At 41.0% G+C, this 16,724-nt stretch overlaps 1 protein-coding gene and 1 long non-coding RNA gene across 2 annotated transcripts; one reads left to right on the top strand and one right to left on the bottom strand.

Annotated features, from left to right (window-relative positions):
- Positions 1-10,649: 10,649 nt before the first annotated feature.
- Positions 10,650-12,274, bottom strand: LOC146698016 (uncharacterized). The gene is made up of 2 exons (XR_014922972.1): positions 11,772-12,274; positions 10,650-10,918 (listed from the first exon to the last, which is right to left on the bottom strand). It is a non-coding gene; the product is annotated as an uncharacterized LOC146698016 (long non-coding RNA).
- Positions 12,275-12,308: 34 nt separating this feature from the next.
- On the top strand, positions 12,309-14,742 carry LOC146698015 (E3 SUMO-protein ligase ZBED1-like). Its single transcript, XM_085472759.1, has 3 exons — positions 12,309-12,936; positions 13,353-13,981; positions 14,071-14,742. The coding sequence occupies exons 1-3, from the start codon at positions 12,309-12,311 to the stop codon at positions 14,461-14,463; spliced, it is 1,650 nt and encodes a 549-aa protein (XP_085328885.1). The 3' UTR covers positions 14,464-14,742.
- The last annotated feature ends 1,982 nt before the right edge of the window (positions 14,743-16,724 follow it).

The raw sequence follows: 16,724 nt of genomic DNA, 5'->3' as shown, positions 1-16,724 counted from the left end.
CTTCAATTCAATTCAATAAAACTTTATTGATCCTGAAGGTTGACCTTGAAATTGGCAAGGAGTGCAGCTGATGCTTTCCTTGGTCTTAAAATGTGTAAACTTAACCTGAGGCAAACTCAAACAAGGGAGCATTAATCACACGAACTTGATGGAGCATCCACTCGCTCAACTCTGTCTTAAAGCACTGCTGCGGACAGGCCTCCTGGACCTGTTACACAATTTGGGCGTTTGAAAAATTAATTGGCAGAACTACTTTTTAAATTAGATGAACTCATTAAACAATAACAATAAACAACATAACCCAGATGAATGCTTGGCTCCTCTACATGTTTTTGGAGCAAAATCCAAGATACAACAAACAACACATGGGGTAATGTTTTGTGTTATTGTAAGTCATACTTACAACCAACTCTTATGTAAAGAGTAGAAAGCCAAACTAAAACATTCATTTCTGCCTGCCATATGGGTGTTGGTGCCTGACAAGCAGATAATTTAGAAACTCTTCCGTGGTCCAAAAAAAAGCATCAGTTCTCTAGGGTGAAAATCCCTCGCTGATGTCAGAATGGCTGGAGAGTTTCAAGCTGATAAAACAACAGTAGTAACACAGCCAGATTATCAAAAGTACAGTTAACTGATTTATGAAATTATGTAACGTTTAATGAGTTTTACTTCATTCTAATCACATCTAACATCATCACACGGCATGAACTGTATGGGTGACTTTGTATCTCCAGCAGGGTTCTGAGTGACTGATCCGAGCTAAAAGTCCTGAGGTTATATTTATTGTTTTACTAGTCAGTCTGCTCCCACATGGCAGCTGAGGAGACTTGGAGGTTGCAGACAATATTAAACAAAGACTTTACAGCTTGGCCTACTTTTACAGGCTGAAGAGAATGTTTGAGCAACAATATGCTTGTCTCATTCACATACGGCTGCCGCGGCGAGCCGTGTGGTGTTGGAGGAAAGGACCCAAAATGCAGGCAAGCGACAGATGATACGAGTGAGAGTTTATTTACACCAAGACTATATAGCTGACTACTATACATGTCTGACTACTGGACACAGTCAGCCCTGCGAATGACCCTTTTTATTTCTAAAATTCAGTCACACTGTTGTCAGGTTAGCAGACGATTGCTTTCCATGTGAGTTCATGGTGGATTGTCGGACAGCAAGGTATCCACTTCATGTTGCTACAAAATAAGGCCAAATTATGAATAAGGAAATAAAGGAATTGATAAGAATTTAGTGAGCCCGATTCCATTATCCATATCACGTATCGATTTGATTTGATTCCTTTTGATTCTCATTGGCTCTCCTTTGAGAGTCACTACCATCACAGCATATCAAAGACATTACCAAAGACTGCATGTTCATTGGCTGAGCCATTCCAGGAACCACACTCATTTGTCCAGTTTGCTGTTGTTCACTTTATATAACTGTCAGAACAACAGAACAACATTTAGCCATGATGATGCACTGACAGACAGTCACACTCATGAGGTATAAACAATACCAGCTAGAATGCTGTCATAGAGAGTAATGAATAATGCTTTTGGCAATAGAACAGTGTGTAAATGTTAATATGTTCCCTCTGCTATTCCTGGCCATGCTGCAGCAATCAATACTAAATGGAGATGTTTTTGTTTTGTTAGTCAGCCCTCTGAAACACCTTCAGTAATATTTTGATTTAGATTTGGGCTCTTTAGGCATATATTTCTGCCAGCAACGACCTGCTAATTACCAATTAGAAGGCACACTAACCCTGATATACTTGATACACTTGCAACTGACAGCTGACTGACAGTACCGCTGTCAGTTAACTACCCAAGATATACAGAGGAAAAATAAAGTTCACTATAGTATTTCCAGTGTCAAGTTTTCCAGTTAATCCCTTATGACCACAAAACATTAAACAAACTATGTCTTTTATGTCATCATTTACTTTGTTCTTTCCACACCATTGCTGATTACTCCTTGGTGTTAACCATCAACTCCACAACCACAACCAAATGATAAAAACAATTTACAAATGATAAAATGTTATGAGGTATGGTGCCAAAGTAGCAGTTCTACAAATATTTTTAGTATTTAATCATTTTGCAACACTAGATTACTTGAGAGGGAATGTGTTTGCATCCAAATAACGTTGACATTTTCATTTTGTTGTTTTATGGCATTAGGCTCCTTGCTAGCCACACATAAATACAAGATTTAGTCATGCCATAAAGAACTGTGAAAATGTGAACCAGCAAAATTTGCTATTCCAAAACTTCTTATTATAAGTTTTAAAGAGAGAACAAAAAGCTGCAACTCATCCTACTGCAGAAATCAAGCATGTACTTATTTAGTTGGTTTTTTTTTTGCTCTTTATCCCCGTCCCTCTTCTCCACTGTTTTTCCCCCCTCTTCCTTTCTCCCTTTTCTTTTCCTCATTCAAGTCTGTCCCGTATCTAGCAAGTAAAAATTAAATAAAAAAATAAAAAAAGATGAATCAAATAGACCATTATGGCAAGGCTGGGATGGTCAATTTGGTAAAGTAAATCCGTTGGGCATCTTTCCTCGCCTTTAGACAATAATTCTGATGGCAAAAGAACCAAACGGGTCAGGCAGAAAAGAAAAAAAAAAAATCAAGCATGTGAGCACACGGGCCTAGTTAAATAAATGTGTTAATCTAAAAGACAACACATGATTACAACTTATGAAGGAGCAGGATACAATACAGGACAGTATCAAATAATGAAAGAAGAGAATAGTTTAGCAGAAATGACACTAAAATGCAAGAACAGCTTATGGCGTGACTGTAGCTCCAGAGGTAGAGCATGTCATCTATTGTTTGAAAGGTTGGTGGTTCAATCCCTGGCTCCCTCTAGTCTGTGAATCCGATGCATCCATGGGCATATGAATGTGTGTCAATTTTAGGTAGCAAACACTTAAAATCATAGATGCAAAAGAGTGAAAATGACATGTATAAGCATTTTGAGTACTCTGGGAGAGAAGTGCTATATAAGAATCAGTCCATTTACTTAGCACGTAAGAAACACATACCAAAAGTCTTGCCCCGACTCTTGTTTATTTATATTTTGCTTCAAATTAGTCAGACTTCCAGACTTTTTGTAATTTTTAAAGTGGTTCTCCAGGTTTTCTGAAGGTTTTTCAAAAATATTGTTTTTGAGCTTCTTTTTTTTACTGACTTATGAATAATTCAAGCTAAACTAAAAAAAAAACGAACAAGTGTTTTGATAACATATAACAGACAACTTAGCAAAGAACCAAACACAAAACGCAGTTTTCGAATTTATCCGGGCTAGACAGCCTAAAAGACACGTCCTTAAGGAACAGGGAAAGAAAATCCATCAAAGATGATGAAAAAAAATTATGAACCTCACTGTATCTGTACGCTTTACAGAAAACAACCAGCATGTATCAAAGACCTGAAGACTTTAGTGCCACTGTACTTTAATAGAAGAGCTTGAACTAAGTCATGCATGCACAGAAAGATTACTGCACTCAGGGACTGGCCCACCAAACCACCACCAGCAGCTGTATGACAAGCTGACACCAAGCTCCTGTCTGCAGTCACATTTAACTCGAGATAACGCAGTGTTATGTAAGCGTGGTGTTATGTAAATGGAATGCCTTTTAAAGCTACACGAATGAAGCTAAATGAACTGTAAATATTTCCTGGTAACTGAAGAAATTAGGGAAATCCTTAGAGATGAAAAGGTGTATGGCACGTGCAAAAGGCTGATCTTGGAAGCTTATTACTAGTTATGTATCAAAGCATGTAGAAATATGTTCATGGAATCAGTGGAAATATTAAACAATCCTTGTAGATATGCAGTATATAAAGCCCCTTTTCCATTAGGTACAAATGGGGAAAGGGCCACAGTGTATGGGCACTATAGTGTAATGGTTGGCTCAGATAAAAAACAAAAAGCAAACGCATAAAAACACACTACAAGTGATTTTCAGTGGAATTAAGGGTTATGAGGCAGACAACTGACACCCAGAGTTGCCGGCCCCGCAAGGCTACATGTGTTTTGTATTCTTTCTCTCCCTCTCTATCCTCTCTGCCTGGGCGGAGCGCACTGCGGGCTCCCGCCATTGGCCCCACACACCTGTTCGCAATGAGCTGTCATTGCCTGTCCACTGTTGGTGCGAGACACGTTAGTGATCCTCTCAGCTCCCGTGAATCTGTGCTTAAGTGTTTTGTGACTTGTGAGTAATTCCCTCTCCTGTGTGATAATTTTCCTCCTCGGACCTGTGACCTTCCTGCTGTGCTTATTTATACATGTTTATATATAAATATATACAGTGTTGGGGAGTAACGGAATACATGTACCGCCGTTACGTATTTAAAATACAAAATATGAGTAACTGTATTCCGTTACAGTTACCGTTTAAAACGGTGGTATTTAGAATACAGTTACTTTGTTGAAATAAATGGATTACACGGTGGTATTTTCCAGAGGTGTGGACTCGAGTCACATGACTTGGACTCGAGTCAGACTCGAGTCATTAATTTTATGACTTTAGACTTGACTTGAAAAAATGTTCTAAGACTTGTGACTTGACTTGGACTTTTACACCAATGACTTGGGACTTGAATTGGACTTGAACCGGTTTACTTGAAAAGACTTGATATTTTACCCCAAATATAAAATTTAACATGCATATTATATGGAGATTGAAAATGTGACGTCATTCACGGGTAGAACCGCAAAGGATTCTGGGAACTCGTGGCAAGCGGTACTAGCGCACGCAGGCTTTCAATTAAAATCAGTTATACAGCGATAAAAAGAAACACAAAAATGTCAAGAAGCTGTTGTATTATTAACTGCAATAGCCGGTCGCATGACAGCCACGGGAAGCCGACGGGTAAAGAGATCGGTTGTTATCGGATTACGTCGTTGAAGAGAAATTGTTCGAGCCATGTTTCCGAAGTAACAAAGAGGCGACTGGATTGCAGCCATTCAAAGATCAAATATAACGTCCCAGAACACTCCAGCTCACAGGTTAGTCTGCTCCAAGCATTTACACAAAGGTCAGTCTGCTGTTGTAGTTAATGCGTCATTTTTCTTAACATAATTGGTGATATAGGTTACAAGCAAGTCTGGCGCTGAACAGAAATTGTCGCGCTATGCTCCTTTATTTATTGTGCATAAATAGTAAATTATCCTGACACAATATTGCGTTTCGCTTCTGTTATTATGGTACACTGACAAAAACACATACTTTTATTCACAGGATAAAACAGGTTTTTTGTATCACTAATTGTCCAGTACGATTACAGCATACAATATTATTGTCACTGCTACATTTCTGTGATGCTACCAGAAATTATTTCCACTACTAATTAATTACCGTTGAGCTCAAAGGTTATATTAATAAACGGTTAACGAATGTGTATTTATGACGACGATTTGTGAGACTGGTAAACTTATGATACGTACGATGGTCTTTACTTTCTACACGGTGCATTTCAAGGTCCTGTACCCATCCGTCGGTAAACTGTACCTGGGCTTGTTGCAGTGACCTGAAGTTACTAAACTTCATGAGTGTATGCACTCACTCCAAGAACCGTATGATTATAAATATGCATATAAATATGCTACAATGAGATAGCTGACTTCATCTAACTAGCAAATGTTGTCCAGGCTACGTTGGTGATACAGTTTTTTTTAATGTGTATGATATTTTTGTCATGCGATTTTAAAGCTGGTCCTACAACCGCATCCAAGAATAACATGCAGCTTATCTCAGAACTGTCGGTGAAAATTATTCTTGGAGCTAGGTTTAATTGAGCTGCATTTTAAAGAGGTGCAATTTCACAATTTGTGTATATTTTCTAAGTTCACTATTTTGTATGTGTTGAGAAAAACACAGATTTTAAAATTACATGGTCTAATATTTACATTTAGCATAACTGCAACATTATTTTTTCGTTTGTTTTTTTTAAAGACTCGAAAGGACTTGAAATTCAAAGTTTCAGACTTGTGACTTGACTCGGACTTTTACACCAGTGACTTGAGACTCGACTCTGACTTGCCTGACATTACTTGAGACTTGACTTGAGACTTGAGGATAAAGACTTGAGACTTACTTGAGACTTGCAAAACAATGACTTGGTCCCACCTCTGGTATTTCCTGCTTCATATTGTTGCGGGTCAGGACTGTTTGGGTTTTGTTTGACAGTTATGTGCCGTTGTTCCAGGCGGGGCGGCAGCGTTACGGTTGCCGTGGTTACAGGGTGACGCTCTCTCTGCGACTGTGTGTTTCCTGGGTGAGAGAGGCCTTTTTGTTGTTGTTGTTGTTGTTGTGCTAAGCTAATAGGCAGAATGCTACAGGCATAGCCCTAAAGAATGTAGCCTCGTGGGCAGTGTAGTCCGTGCTGCAAGGAGAATGGACTGCGACACGTTATGTGTCTGTGAGCGAGGAGGAAGAAGAAGGAGAGTGGAAAAGTACAAGCTGTCATCGAGCAGAAACGGGAGCTGGAAGCATGTAAATATAATAATAAACACTGCAGCCAAGAAGAGTGCCTGACGAGCCCAGTTGTAAGTAAGCTATTAAGGCTCGACTGTACGCTGTGTTCGTGTTTTCCTCCGAAACAATAAGTTCTGTTGGAGCAGCCTTTCAACGCCTCTCTCTGTCTCTGGCTAGAAAAGTTGACCCAGACAACAAAGTAAAGCTAGTTTTCGGCTATGAGCCCAACTCGAACCGAGTATTAGCCAGAGGTCCCTTTACTACGGTTCGGAGCCGCGGACCTTCCGTAATAGTAATAAATCACACAGCAATAGTACATTCATGTAGTTGTAAAAAGCGTGATAATATATTAAGTAATCCAAAGTATTCAGAATACATTACTCTCATTGAGTAACGTAATGGAATACGTTACAAAATACATTTTGGGGCATGTAATCTGTAATCTGTAGTGGAATACATTTTAAAAGTAACCTTCCCAACACTGAATATATACGGTGGCCCCTAGAAACAAAGCACATACAAACTCCAAAACACATTTCTAGCGTCAACTGAACTTCCAAAACAGCTACCTGGATCGCTTAAATTATACAACTGAAAGCATATGTGTATTGTTTGTGTATTTATACATAAGCACTCATATATATTCAAATAATAATAATGATAATTTTAAAAAAAAGTTCATTTACCTGTTACTACCACACACCAAATCCGGTCGTTGGTACTTCCTGGCTTGTGTAGCCACTAGGTAACAAAAGCTCATCACTGCCCCTAGCATCCTGGAGCACTTCTGTTGTGTTTTGTACGTGCTTTGGAGTTTTTACATGTTTTGGGGTTTGTACGTGCTTTGTCTCTAGGGGCCACTGTAAATATGCTATTATTTATTCACTCCACATAAAATGTAATAAATAAATCATATAATACAAAAACCAACTAGTTACATTTTAAACTTTTAACTATTTAAATTTTTAGCTTTTCCTTTTAAACAAATTTAAAGTGAAACAACACAAAACACTGCAAACCACAACACAATTAAATATAAATTAAAATATGAAAACAAAAAGAAGATGCACATTCTTTGTTATATAGGCCTGCATGAATAAAGTTTCTGAATCCTTTATCATCCGCAACTGAAAATAGTCGTGGATGATTACTATACCTTTCTAATGTGACGTTGTTGTCCCTGGCTCTCTTTGGCTACGTTCACACTGCAGGTCTTAATGCTCAATTCCGATTTTTTGATCAAATCCGATGTTTTTGTCTGCTTGTTCACACTACAAATAAAATGTGACAGCAAACGGTACGGTAGCTACTGATTGGAAGGTTGGTGGTTTGATTCCTGGCTGCATGCCAAATATCCTTGGGCAAGATATTAACCCCAAATTGCCCTCCGATGCGTTCATCAGAGTGTGAATGTGTGTGAATGTTTATTAGTTGCACTTGTGTTTAGAAGTGCTTGTGTGAATGGGTGAATGAGGCATGTTGTATAGAGCGCTTTGAGTACTCCAGGAGAGTAGAAAAGCGCTATATAAGAATCAGTCCATTTACTATTTCTTTCAGTAGTCTGGTTACTTGGTGGTGTAAGAGACTGCTGAACCTGGTTTGAAACAGGGCGGCTGCTGTTCTCTGGCAGGACAGGGATTTGTTGTTCAGTTGGTTCAGTCTTGGTCCCTTTAAGTTTGATGAGATGGCTCCTGTTTCGACGTAGAAGCCCCCTCGGGGTTAGGGCTGAACGATATATCGCATTTGCGATAATATCGCGACATGATCAAGTGCAATTTTCTAACCGCAAAGGCTGCGATTATACGCTGCGATTATACTCCGTTTACGTGACATGCGCGAGTAAAACATGTGATATGATCAAACGAGATTGTCTAACCACAGAGGCTGCACTCTGGTCACGTGACACGGGGAGCAAAGTTTTGAAACAGTCTACCGAGAGTGAACTAGCAAGCAAAGCTGTAGCCTACACAATGGCCTCAGGTTCAACAGAACCAGAGCCTGCGGGGATGCTAGTACCAAAGAGGAATGGAACATCAGCCGTGTGGGAATATTTTGGGTTTAAAACAGATGATGTCGCACAGAGTCAGGTACTGTGTAAAACCTGTCTTGGTAGAGTTTCTACATCTCGCGGAAACACTACGAATTTGTACCAGCACCTTAACGGTGTGTTCACACCGAACGCGATGGACGCGAATAAAACGCCCCAAACGCCCCTAATTTGACGCGTGTACATTCGCGTCTCAACGCGTGTCCAAGAAAAATCCATCGCGCGTCAGAATATGATATTTTGACGCGCGTGAACCGGAAATGTGGGAGGAATGTGGGAGGGAGTTGTGCCAGACCGGTATTTTTGCAAGATGGCAGCTATCGAGCTAGCGCTTGAAGAGAGAGTCTCCCTTCTCTATGTACTGTGAAGAGCAGAGTAGCGGCGTAAAGGACATCCTCGCCGTACCCGGGTCCATCAGGTCCTCCAGAGGCATGAGCAGTTTGGTGAGTTTCACCACTTGCTCCAGGAGCTGCGCCTGGATGACGGCCGATTCCAGCGCTATCACCGTCATTCACTCGGCCAGTTTGAGGACCTGCTTTCCCTCGTTGGTCCCAGCATCGCCCGCCTAGACACCAACTACAGGCGCTCAATCCCACCTGCAGAGTGCCTGTCTGTCTGCCTGAGGTTAGTAAAACTATTTAATACGGTAGTCCTTTATTGATATCTGTGCTAATATGCTAATCCATCCAGTTATACACTGCTAACATGGATGTGCTATGCTAACAGTGAATGCTCTCGGTGTTTACTGAAAGCAAACTGTGGTACAGAGACGACTCTTTATAATATTTCTAGTGATACTCAGAAGCTCTCATCAAGCCCCGATTTAATTCGATTTATGCTGTTATCAGTGTTTGCATGATAGCATGGCTGTGGTGTCACATCAATGTATGCGCTCGGTGTTTGCTGATATCAAACTGTAGCATTAGCACCACTGAGTTAACCTTGTAGTGATACTCACTCCTTTTTATTTAGACCTGGTTTAATTCTGGGATAGTTGAATATTTGTATATAATCCCTGCAGCTGTCAGACTCTATAGCAGGGGTCACCAGCCTTTCTTAAAACTGAGAGTTAGATAAAACTGTGAACAGTTTGGTTCATCTCTAGTTACATGGTTCTATCTTGATAAGCTGTCTTATCACAGATTAATTTTTCAAAAATATTAATGATTTAAGCAAGGAAAGGGCTACATGTCAACACACAACTCTTTATTTCTATTAATGTCTTACTTCATTCCTACCTGATTGACATGTTTAGGAATTATGAGTGATTGGCTCACTGTAGTTGTGAAAGTTGCTACCAATCAAATTATGATATGTTAAAGTTAAAACAAAACACAACTGTTTTAGATATTATCTAATATACATTTTGTAATTATCCTTATAATTACAAAATGTTTTATGTAAGATTTAAGTTTTGTGATTTATATCTGACATCACAAAAGTATTTTGGAATTTGAATGATGTATTTTGTAACTGCAGTACACATAATACTGATTTTGAACAATTTTGTCCAGGTTCCTTGTCACCGGGGACTCCTTCAGGACCATCGCGTTCAGTTTCAGAGTCGGTGTGTCCACGGTGAGCCAGATCACCCCCCAGGCAGCGACGTCCATCTGGGACTGTCTAGTGGACGACTTCATGGCTGTGCCTTCACCTGGAGACTGGCGGTCCATCACAGAGGGATTCCAGGAGCGCTGGAACTTTCCTCTGTGCTGTGCAGCTCTGGATGGGAAGCACATCCAGACAAAGGCACCCCATATATCATATAGGAGACACACACATTGATATACACTAAATATTCATTTCATTTCTTTTTTGTGGTGCCCAAATTGATGCACCTGCTTGATTTTGTTTAAACAATTATTGCACACTTTCTGTAAATCCAGTAAACTTCTTTTCACTTCTCAAATATCACTGTGTGTGTCTCCTGTATGATATTTAACTGACATTTTTTATTGTAACAACCAACGATTTATACAGGAAAATGATGTCTATTAACAAGGTTGCCCAAACTTCTGCATCCCACTGTATCAGTATATTTTGTCATTAGTATAATATGAAATAAATTCTACATGTGTCAAGTCGTGTGCCAACATTTGCTGTGTAGTAGAACTGAGACATTAGTCATTATAAAAATTTATTTGAAATAATATTAAAAGTCTCAAACAGAAAAACATTAAACATAAATATATAAAATATAAGAATTTACAGAGAGACAGTAATAAAAAGGACCAGCTGCTCTCCAGAGCAGGAACAAGGCTGAGGAGGAAATGCTCCATTGGAGACTGGTGTGGCCTCTTCAGGGACTCCAGGATGGCCAGCTCCACCGCCGATGGACCGTCCTGGGACCCGTCCCTCATCTGCCTCGGAGCCGTCCTCCTCTGTGGGCCTGTAAAACAGCACAAAACACAAAGAAATGAGAAGGCTGCTACTAGATTTTAATTTCAACATTGAAGAAAAAAAAAAAAACAATAACAGGATATAATCAGATTGGTTGTAGATATTTAGTAAAGGTGATCACAAGGGAATCCCACCGACTAAAAAGGTATCAGTGCTTGCTGTACATATCTGTGGGTGCAGCAGCAGGAGCTCAGGGACTGGGGATGCTCTGCTGCAGAATCAGTTGGTTCTATCAATACAGTATTAAATGTTAACAGGTTGAATATAATAATCATAGAGTAGACAGTGGTCCCTCATTTATTGCAGGGGTTCTCAGAATAACTAGCCCCTGGTCACAGTTCTCACAATTGGTTCTCAAAGTGCAAACCTTTGTAGATTGCAAAACGTAAAAGTATTATTATGCCGCGGTTTGTCTTCATCTGCCCGCCACTTTCGTGCGCCTTTTTCCCTCACGGTGCAGGTGTCTATTTCCGAATGAGGCTCATAGTTATGGGTGTTTTTGTGCTGTTTTTTCTATTGGACGTGATGGTTATCAAAACCAAACGTGATAAATTTGGCAAGCGCAGGAGACACGACACGGAGGAGATTTGTCAATCAGGCTGCAGAATGCAATGCTGTCCGGTGCAATAAAAAATCAGCGAAAAAGCAAAGCAGTGACGGATGAACAGCGGGACCACTGTGTGCTGTTTATTAATAAACAATAAAATATATTCCTAAATGACAACATGCATAAAAGCAGAACGGTATTTGTACGTCAGTGGGAAAATAGCGGTGGCTTGCTAGCTTTTGTGCGACTTCCCCGGGTCAGTGAAAACTTTCAAAAGAGAAATGAATGAACTTACCAGGTTGCCCGATCTCTTCACATATCTTCCTCCAAGCTCGGTCCTTTTTATTCCTGTCTCGGTACTGAAAGCAGCTGGTGTTGTACAGCTCCGAGTTGTTTGCTACCGCATTGATTAGCCTTCCCCTCCATTGAAGTATGAAAGGCTTTGGCTGGATCTGCCCCTTTGACCTAGGTAACAGCCACGTCACCAGGCTCCTGATTGGTTGTCGCGGCGCGATTTGACGCTGGAGTTCAGATTTTTCCAACTCGAGCGGTAGACGCGAAACGCGCGTATGCACAAAATGCAACACAAAAACTCACGCGCGTGGTTTTATTCGCGAGTCAAACGCGCCAGACGCGCTGCACTGACACGCGTTTCACGCGTTTTGGCGTTTTCGCGACGCAAATCTGCTTCCGAATTTTCGCGGGACCCGCAATCGCGCGTCATCGCGCCTTTCCATTGACTTTACATGTAAACCTGACGCTCTATTCGCGTCCATCGCGTTCGGTGTGAACACACCGTAAGACTCGGCACAAAACAGAGTATGGTAGATGTATGGCTAAAAAATCTAGTAGTGTGCAGAATAAACCTAGTAACGTTACTCGGCAAGGATCACTGACCGAACTGTTTGATGGTGTTACGCCATATGAACGCACTTCAAAACGGCACGTGGAAATCACCAAAGCAGTAACCCACTGCATCGCGAAAGACATGATGCCCGTCAATACGGTGACCAAGCCTGGGTTCAATAATTTGGTAACTACACTGGATAAGAGGTACAGAATGCCCTCCCGCACGTATTTCAGTCAGACTGCAATACCCGAGCTACATATGCAATGTAGGCGGAGGGTCGCAGCGGAGTTAAAGGCTGTTGAGTTTTTTGCGGCGACAACAGACATGTGGTCAAGCCGTACAGCAGAGCCCTATCAAAGTCTGACGGTGCATTACATTACCGAAGACCTCCACCTCGAAGCTCGCAGCCTACAAACGGCCTACTTCCCCGAAGACCACACAGGGGAAAACATTGCTGCTGGCCTGAGAGAGGGGCTTGCGTGTTGGGATCTCCCTGAAGACAACCTTGTCTGCATAACGACGGACAACGCGTCAAATATGGTGAAAGCAGCACAGCTGAACGAATGGACCAGGCTCCAGTGTTTCGGACACAGATTACATCTTGCTATTGGTAAGTTACTGCCGTGAGAGAGAGAGAGAGAGAGAGAGAGAGAGAGAGAGAGAGAGAGTGTGCGTGTGCATGCATGTATGTGCGAGCCTGTGTATCACTCTCTCCTACAAACACACCACACTATTATTTATCTTGTTCTTTACTGCTGTTAATTCTAGATATGTTATGTCAACCCCACCCTGATGTACCCACCTCTTCTTATGTATTTTCTTTTTTGTTTTTGTCTTATGGTCTTATGTTCTTGTATGTCATGATGTATGTAACAGTAGCTTTGGCAACACTGTTCCCATAGTCATGCTAATAAAGCAACTTTGAATTTGAGAGAGAGAGAGAGAAATGGTGAAACCTTGCATCATAACTGCAATTGTATGTCTAACACTAATTTTACTTTTTACTTTATTTTTTTTTCCCTCCAGAAAATGCAATCAAAGATGGTAGAGTATCAAGAGCAATTGGGCTGTGCAAGAAGTTGGTGGGGCACTTCTCGCACAGTTGGAAGAAAAAGGCAGCTCTCACTGAGGCACAGAAGGAGCTTAAGCTTCCTGAGCACTCTCTCATTACTGAGTGCCCTACAAGATGGGGGTCCAAAGAGAAAATGATTGCCAGAGTGCTGGAACAGATGAAAGCCATATCGCAGGTATTGACAGGTGACCGACATGCACGCTCCCTCATCCCAACCTGGCAGGATGCTGAAGTGTTGGAGTCCATTCATAAGGCACTGCATCCTCTCTCCGAATTTACTGATGCTCTTTCTGGAGAAGAGTATGTGAGCATCTCCTACCTCAAGCCAGTTCTCCATCTTCTGGCAACATCAGTCTTGGCTGAAGATGCTGCGGACACTGATCTGACTAGATCAATTAAAACCAAGGTCCTGGCATACCTCAACGACAAGTATAGTGACCTCAACACCCAGGAGCTTTTGGATGTTGCGTCGTTCATGGACCCTAGGTTCAAAACGCAATACATCAGCGCAGACAACCTTCCTGCCATTAAGGCCCGACTGAAGACAGAAATGGTGGAATCGGCTAGACGTACACATAATCAGGTAAATCCTTGAAAATTATATTTCCACAAACACATAATATTTAAAAATAAGCTAACTGCAAAACTAATGTCTCTCTTCCCATCTGGCAGGAGAAGAGGTCTCGCACTGAAACTGCTCAAAATTCTCCAAGTGCACAGGCCTCTGGGGGAAAGGCAAAGAAGACTATTGGTAGTCTTTTTAAAACCAGTGCGGCCTCTTCAGCTTTGCCTCTGCCACTTGAAGATGTCGTGGAGGCAGAGTTGAATAGTTACCTGTTGACCCCTGTCATTGACGGAGAGGATGATCCCTTAGCCTGGTGGAAGGTGCACAACATTCACTTTCCACGACTGTGCAAGATGGCCCGCAAATATCTGTGTGTGCCAGCCACAAGTGCCCCCTCAGAGCGTCTGTTCAGCACTGGAGGGAATATAGTGACCTGCACTCGCTCATCCTTAAAGCCAGCAAAAGTAGATATGCTAGTCTTCCTAGCAAAAAACCTGTGAGCTAGGATGATTATGGCTAACTGAGCCATACTCATTGTGCACTTTAGTTTGTGCTGTGTTGCTGTTACTTACTGCAGATAATCAAGATGTTCAGCCAGTTTTAATTTAAAGGCGTGTTTGTGTGTGTGTTTACACAATTGTTATTATGTTTGCACCTTATGTGTAATGTTACTGACTGCAGAGATCAGTAAGATGTGTGTATTTTTTATTTATTAGTTTTATTTATTTAATATTATTTTTTAATTTAATGACTGTCTAGTACTTCACAGATGTCGAAAAACTGAGTGTGGTAAAGCCACTGATTTATTTTATGTATATTTCTGCAATCTGCACATTGTACTGACTTTCATTTTAATGTTTACACCAGGGTTCCTTGTCAGCACTTTATGCTCAGATGTTTGTAAGCTAAAAATAAACTATTGTGTATGTTCAAATATACTGTTGTGATTGAAGAAGTTAAATAAAAATGTCAGTCATCAATTCATGCATCACCTCATGTCATCATAACAGAGGTCTGTCTTCCAGGAAAGAACAGTTTAAAATTAATGTAATATAGTATTGGCCATACTATATGATGTATTGCTTGTCTTTGTTTAATAATACAGAAGACAAAGACCTTAAAAAATAATCGCATATCGCATCGCAATCGCAATATTGGGGCAAAAAATCGCAATTAGATTATTTTCCATAATCGTTCAGCCCTACTCGGGGTCTCAACAAGGTAAGACCGTGGTGTATCTGCTCTGCCTGATATAGTCCCATTTGTTTTCATGTCTGTGATCCAAACTTGATCTCCTGGGTGTAGTCCAGTGAGGTCTTGTGCTCTGTGTCTGTTGTTAAACCATTTCCACTGTTTTTCTCTCGCCTTCCCTTCTCTCTCTCTCTCAGTTTAGTGATGTTTGTCCAGCCTGGGTTGAGGCAGGATGGAAGTATGGGAACTGTGGTACAAAGTTTCCTCCCCATCAGAAGCTCTGCAGGGCTATGTCCATTGGCAAGTGGTGTAGTGCGATATGCCATGAGAGGGAGATATGGGTCTCCTTTCTGTGGAAAGCTCTTTACTGTTCTCACTGCTCTTTCAGCCTCACCATTGCTCTGAGGGAATCTCGGGCTGGAAGTGGTGTGGGCAAAGGCCCCCCCCAACAGCCCTTTTGAATGTCTCCCTAGTATGGCCACAAACACCTCACTCTTGGAGCACTTTTTTGCCACATGTATCGCAAACCACGTCTCAACTGTTTGTGGAGGTAAAATAAGTCTGCACATGACTCCAACTAAGCTCAGCCATTGTTGTGAGTGCGCGCGCCAGCGGCTGCGAGACATTTATGCAGCCGTATTTCGCACATGACTATGAAAGGCGGAAGAGAAAGTAGTTCCTTTGAATGTAGACAATCCGAATGATATAGTTTCTTTCCACTGTGTTCCTGTTAATGATAAACTACAAATTTACTCTAAATTACTAAAATATCGATATTTTAATGTGAGAATCGATTCTAGAACATAAATGGTTGGTATCGGAGGAATCGATATTTCAGGATCGATCCGCACATCACTAGCGTGTAGCTGCTGGCTTTTAAAACAGTCACGTCCTATAAGTAGCTAGGACTCCTGTTTGACAATAAACAGGACTGAACTCTTAAGACTAACCTTGTCTACAGGAAGGAAACAGCCCAGGCTTTACTTTGAGTAAAGCTGCTACAAATGCTTTATCAGTTGATGGTTTCTACCATGCTTCTCTATTTTGCTGTCTGCTGGGGGAGCAGTATTAACAAGAGGAACATACACCAGCTGAATAAAAAACCCAAAAGACAGGCTGGACCCTGTGGAGGCAGTGCAGACAACACTGTCCAGATTTAGGTCAATTATGGACAATACCACCCATCCTCTGCACTCTGCCTTCATACACACAGAGGAGGAGTACATTCAGTACATTCACTGCTGTCTCAGGGCTTCTCCACAGAAAGGCTTTTGTACATCAGGTGATTAGACTGCACAACAGGAGGGTAGAGGAGTGGGCTGGGAGTTCACCAGAAGAAGGAATAGAAATGTGCAGGAGCACTTTACAAATCTGATGGACCTTAATGACAGATATTAATGAATGTATTATTAATCAATATATACTTTGTTATTTGATTTAATCTCTTCTTTTTAGTGAGTGATTTTTTTTTAAAACTGTGGGTAAATGACCAAGACTTCAGTCATAATTAGTAAAAATAAATTAAGTTTTATTATGAAAAAAAAGACAGAGTTTGCACAGTTCTAACAAT

Source organism: Copadichromis virginalis, linkage group LG11 (assembly GCF_057382275.1).
Source record: "Copadichromis virginalis isolate Kocher_CV1m ecotype Utaka linkage group LG11, C_Virginalis_male_GT1.1, whole genome shotgun sequence".
Taxonomy (NCBI): domain Eukaryota; kingdom Metazoa; phylum Chordata; class Actinopteri; order Cichliformes; family Cichlidae; genus Copadichromis; species Copadichromis virginalis.
Note: the sequence above shows the minus strand (reverse complement) of the source record. Positions and strands in the feature narration are given on the sequence as shown.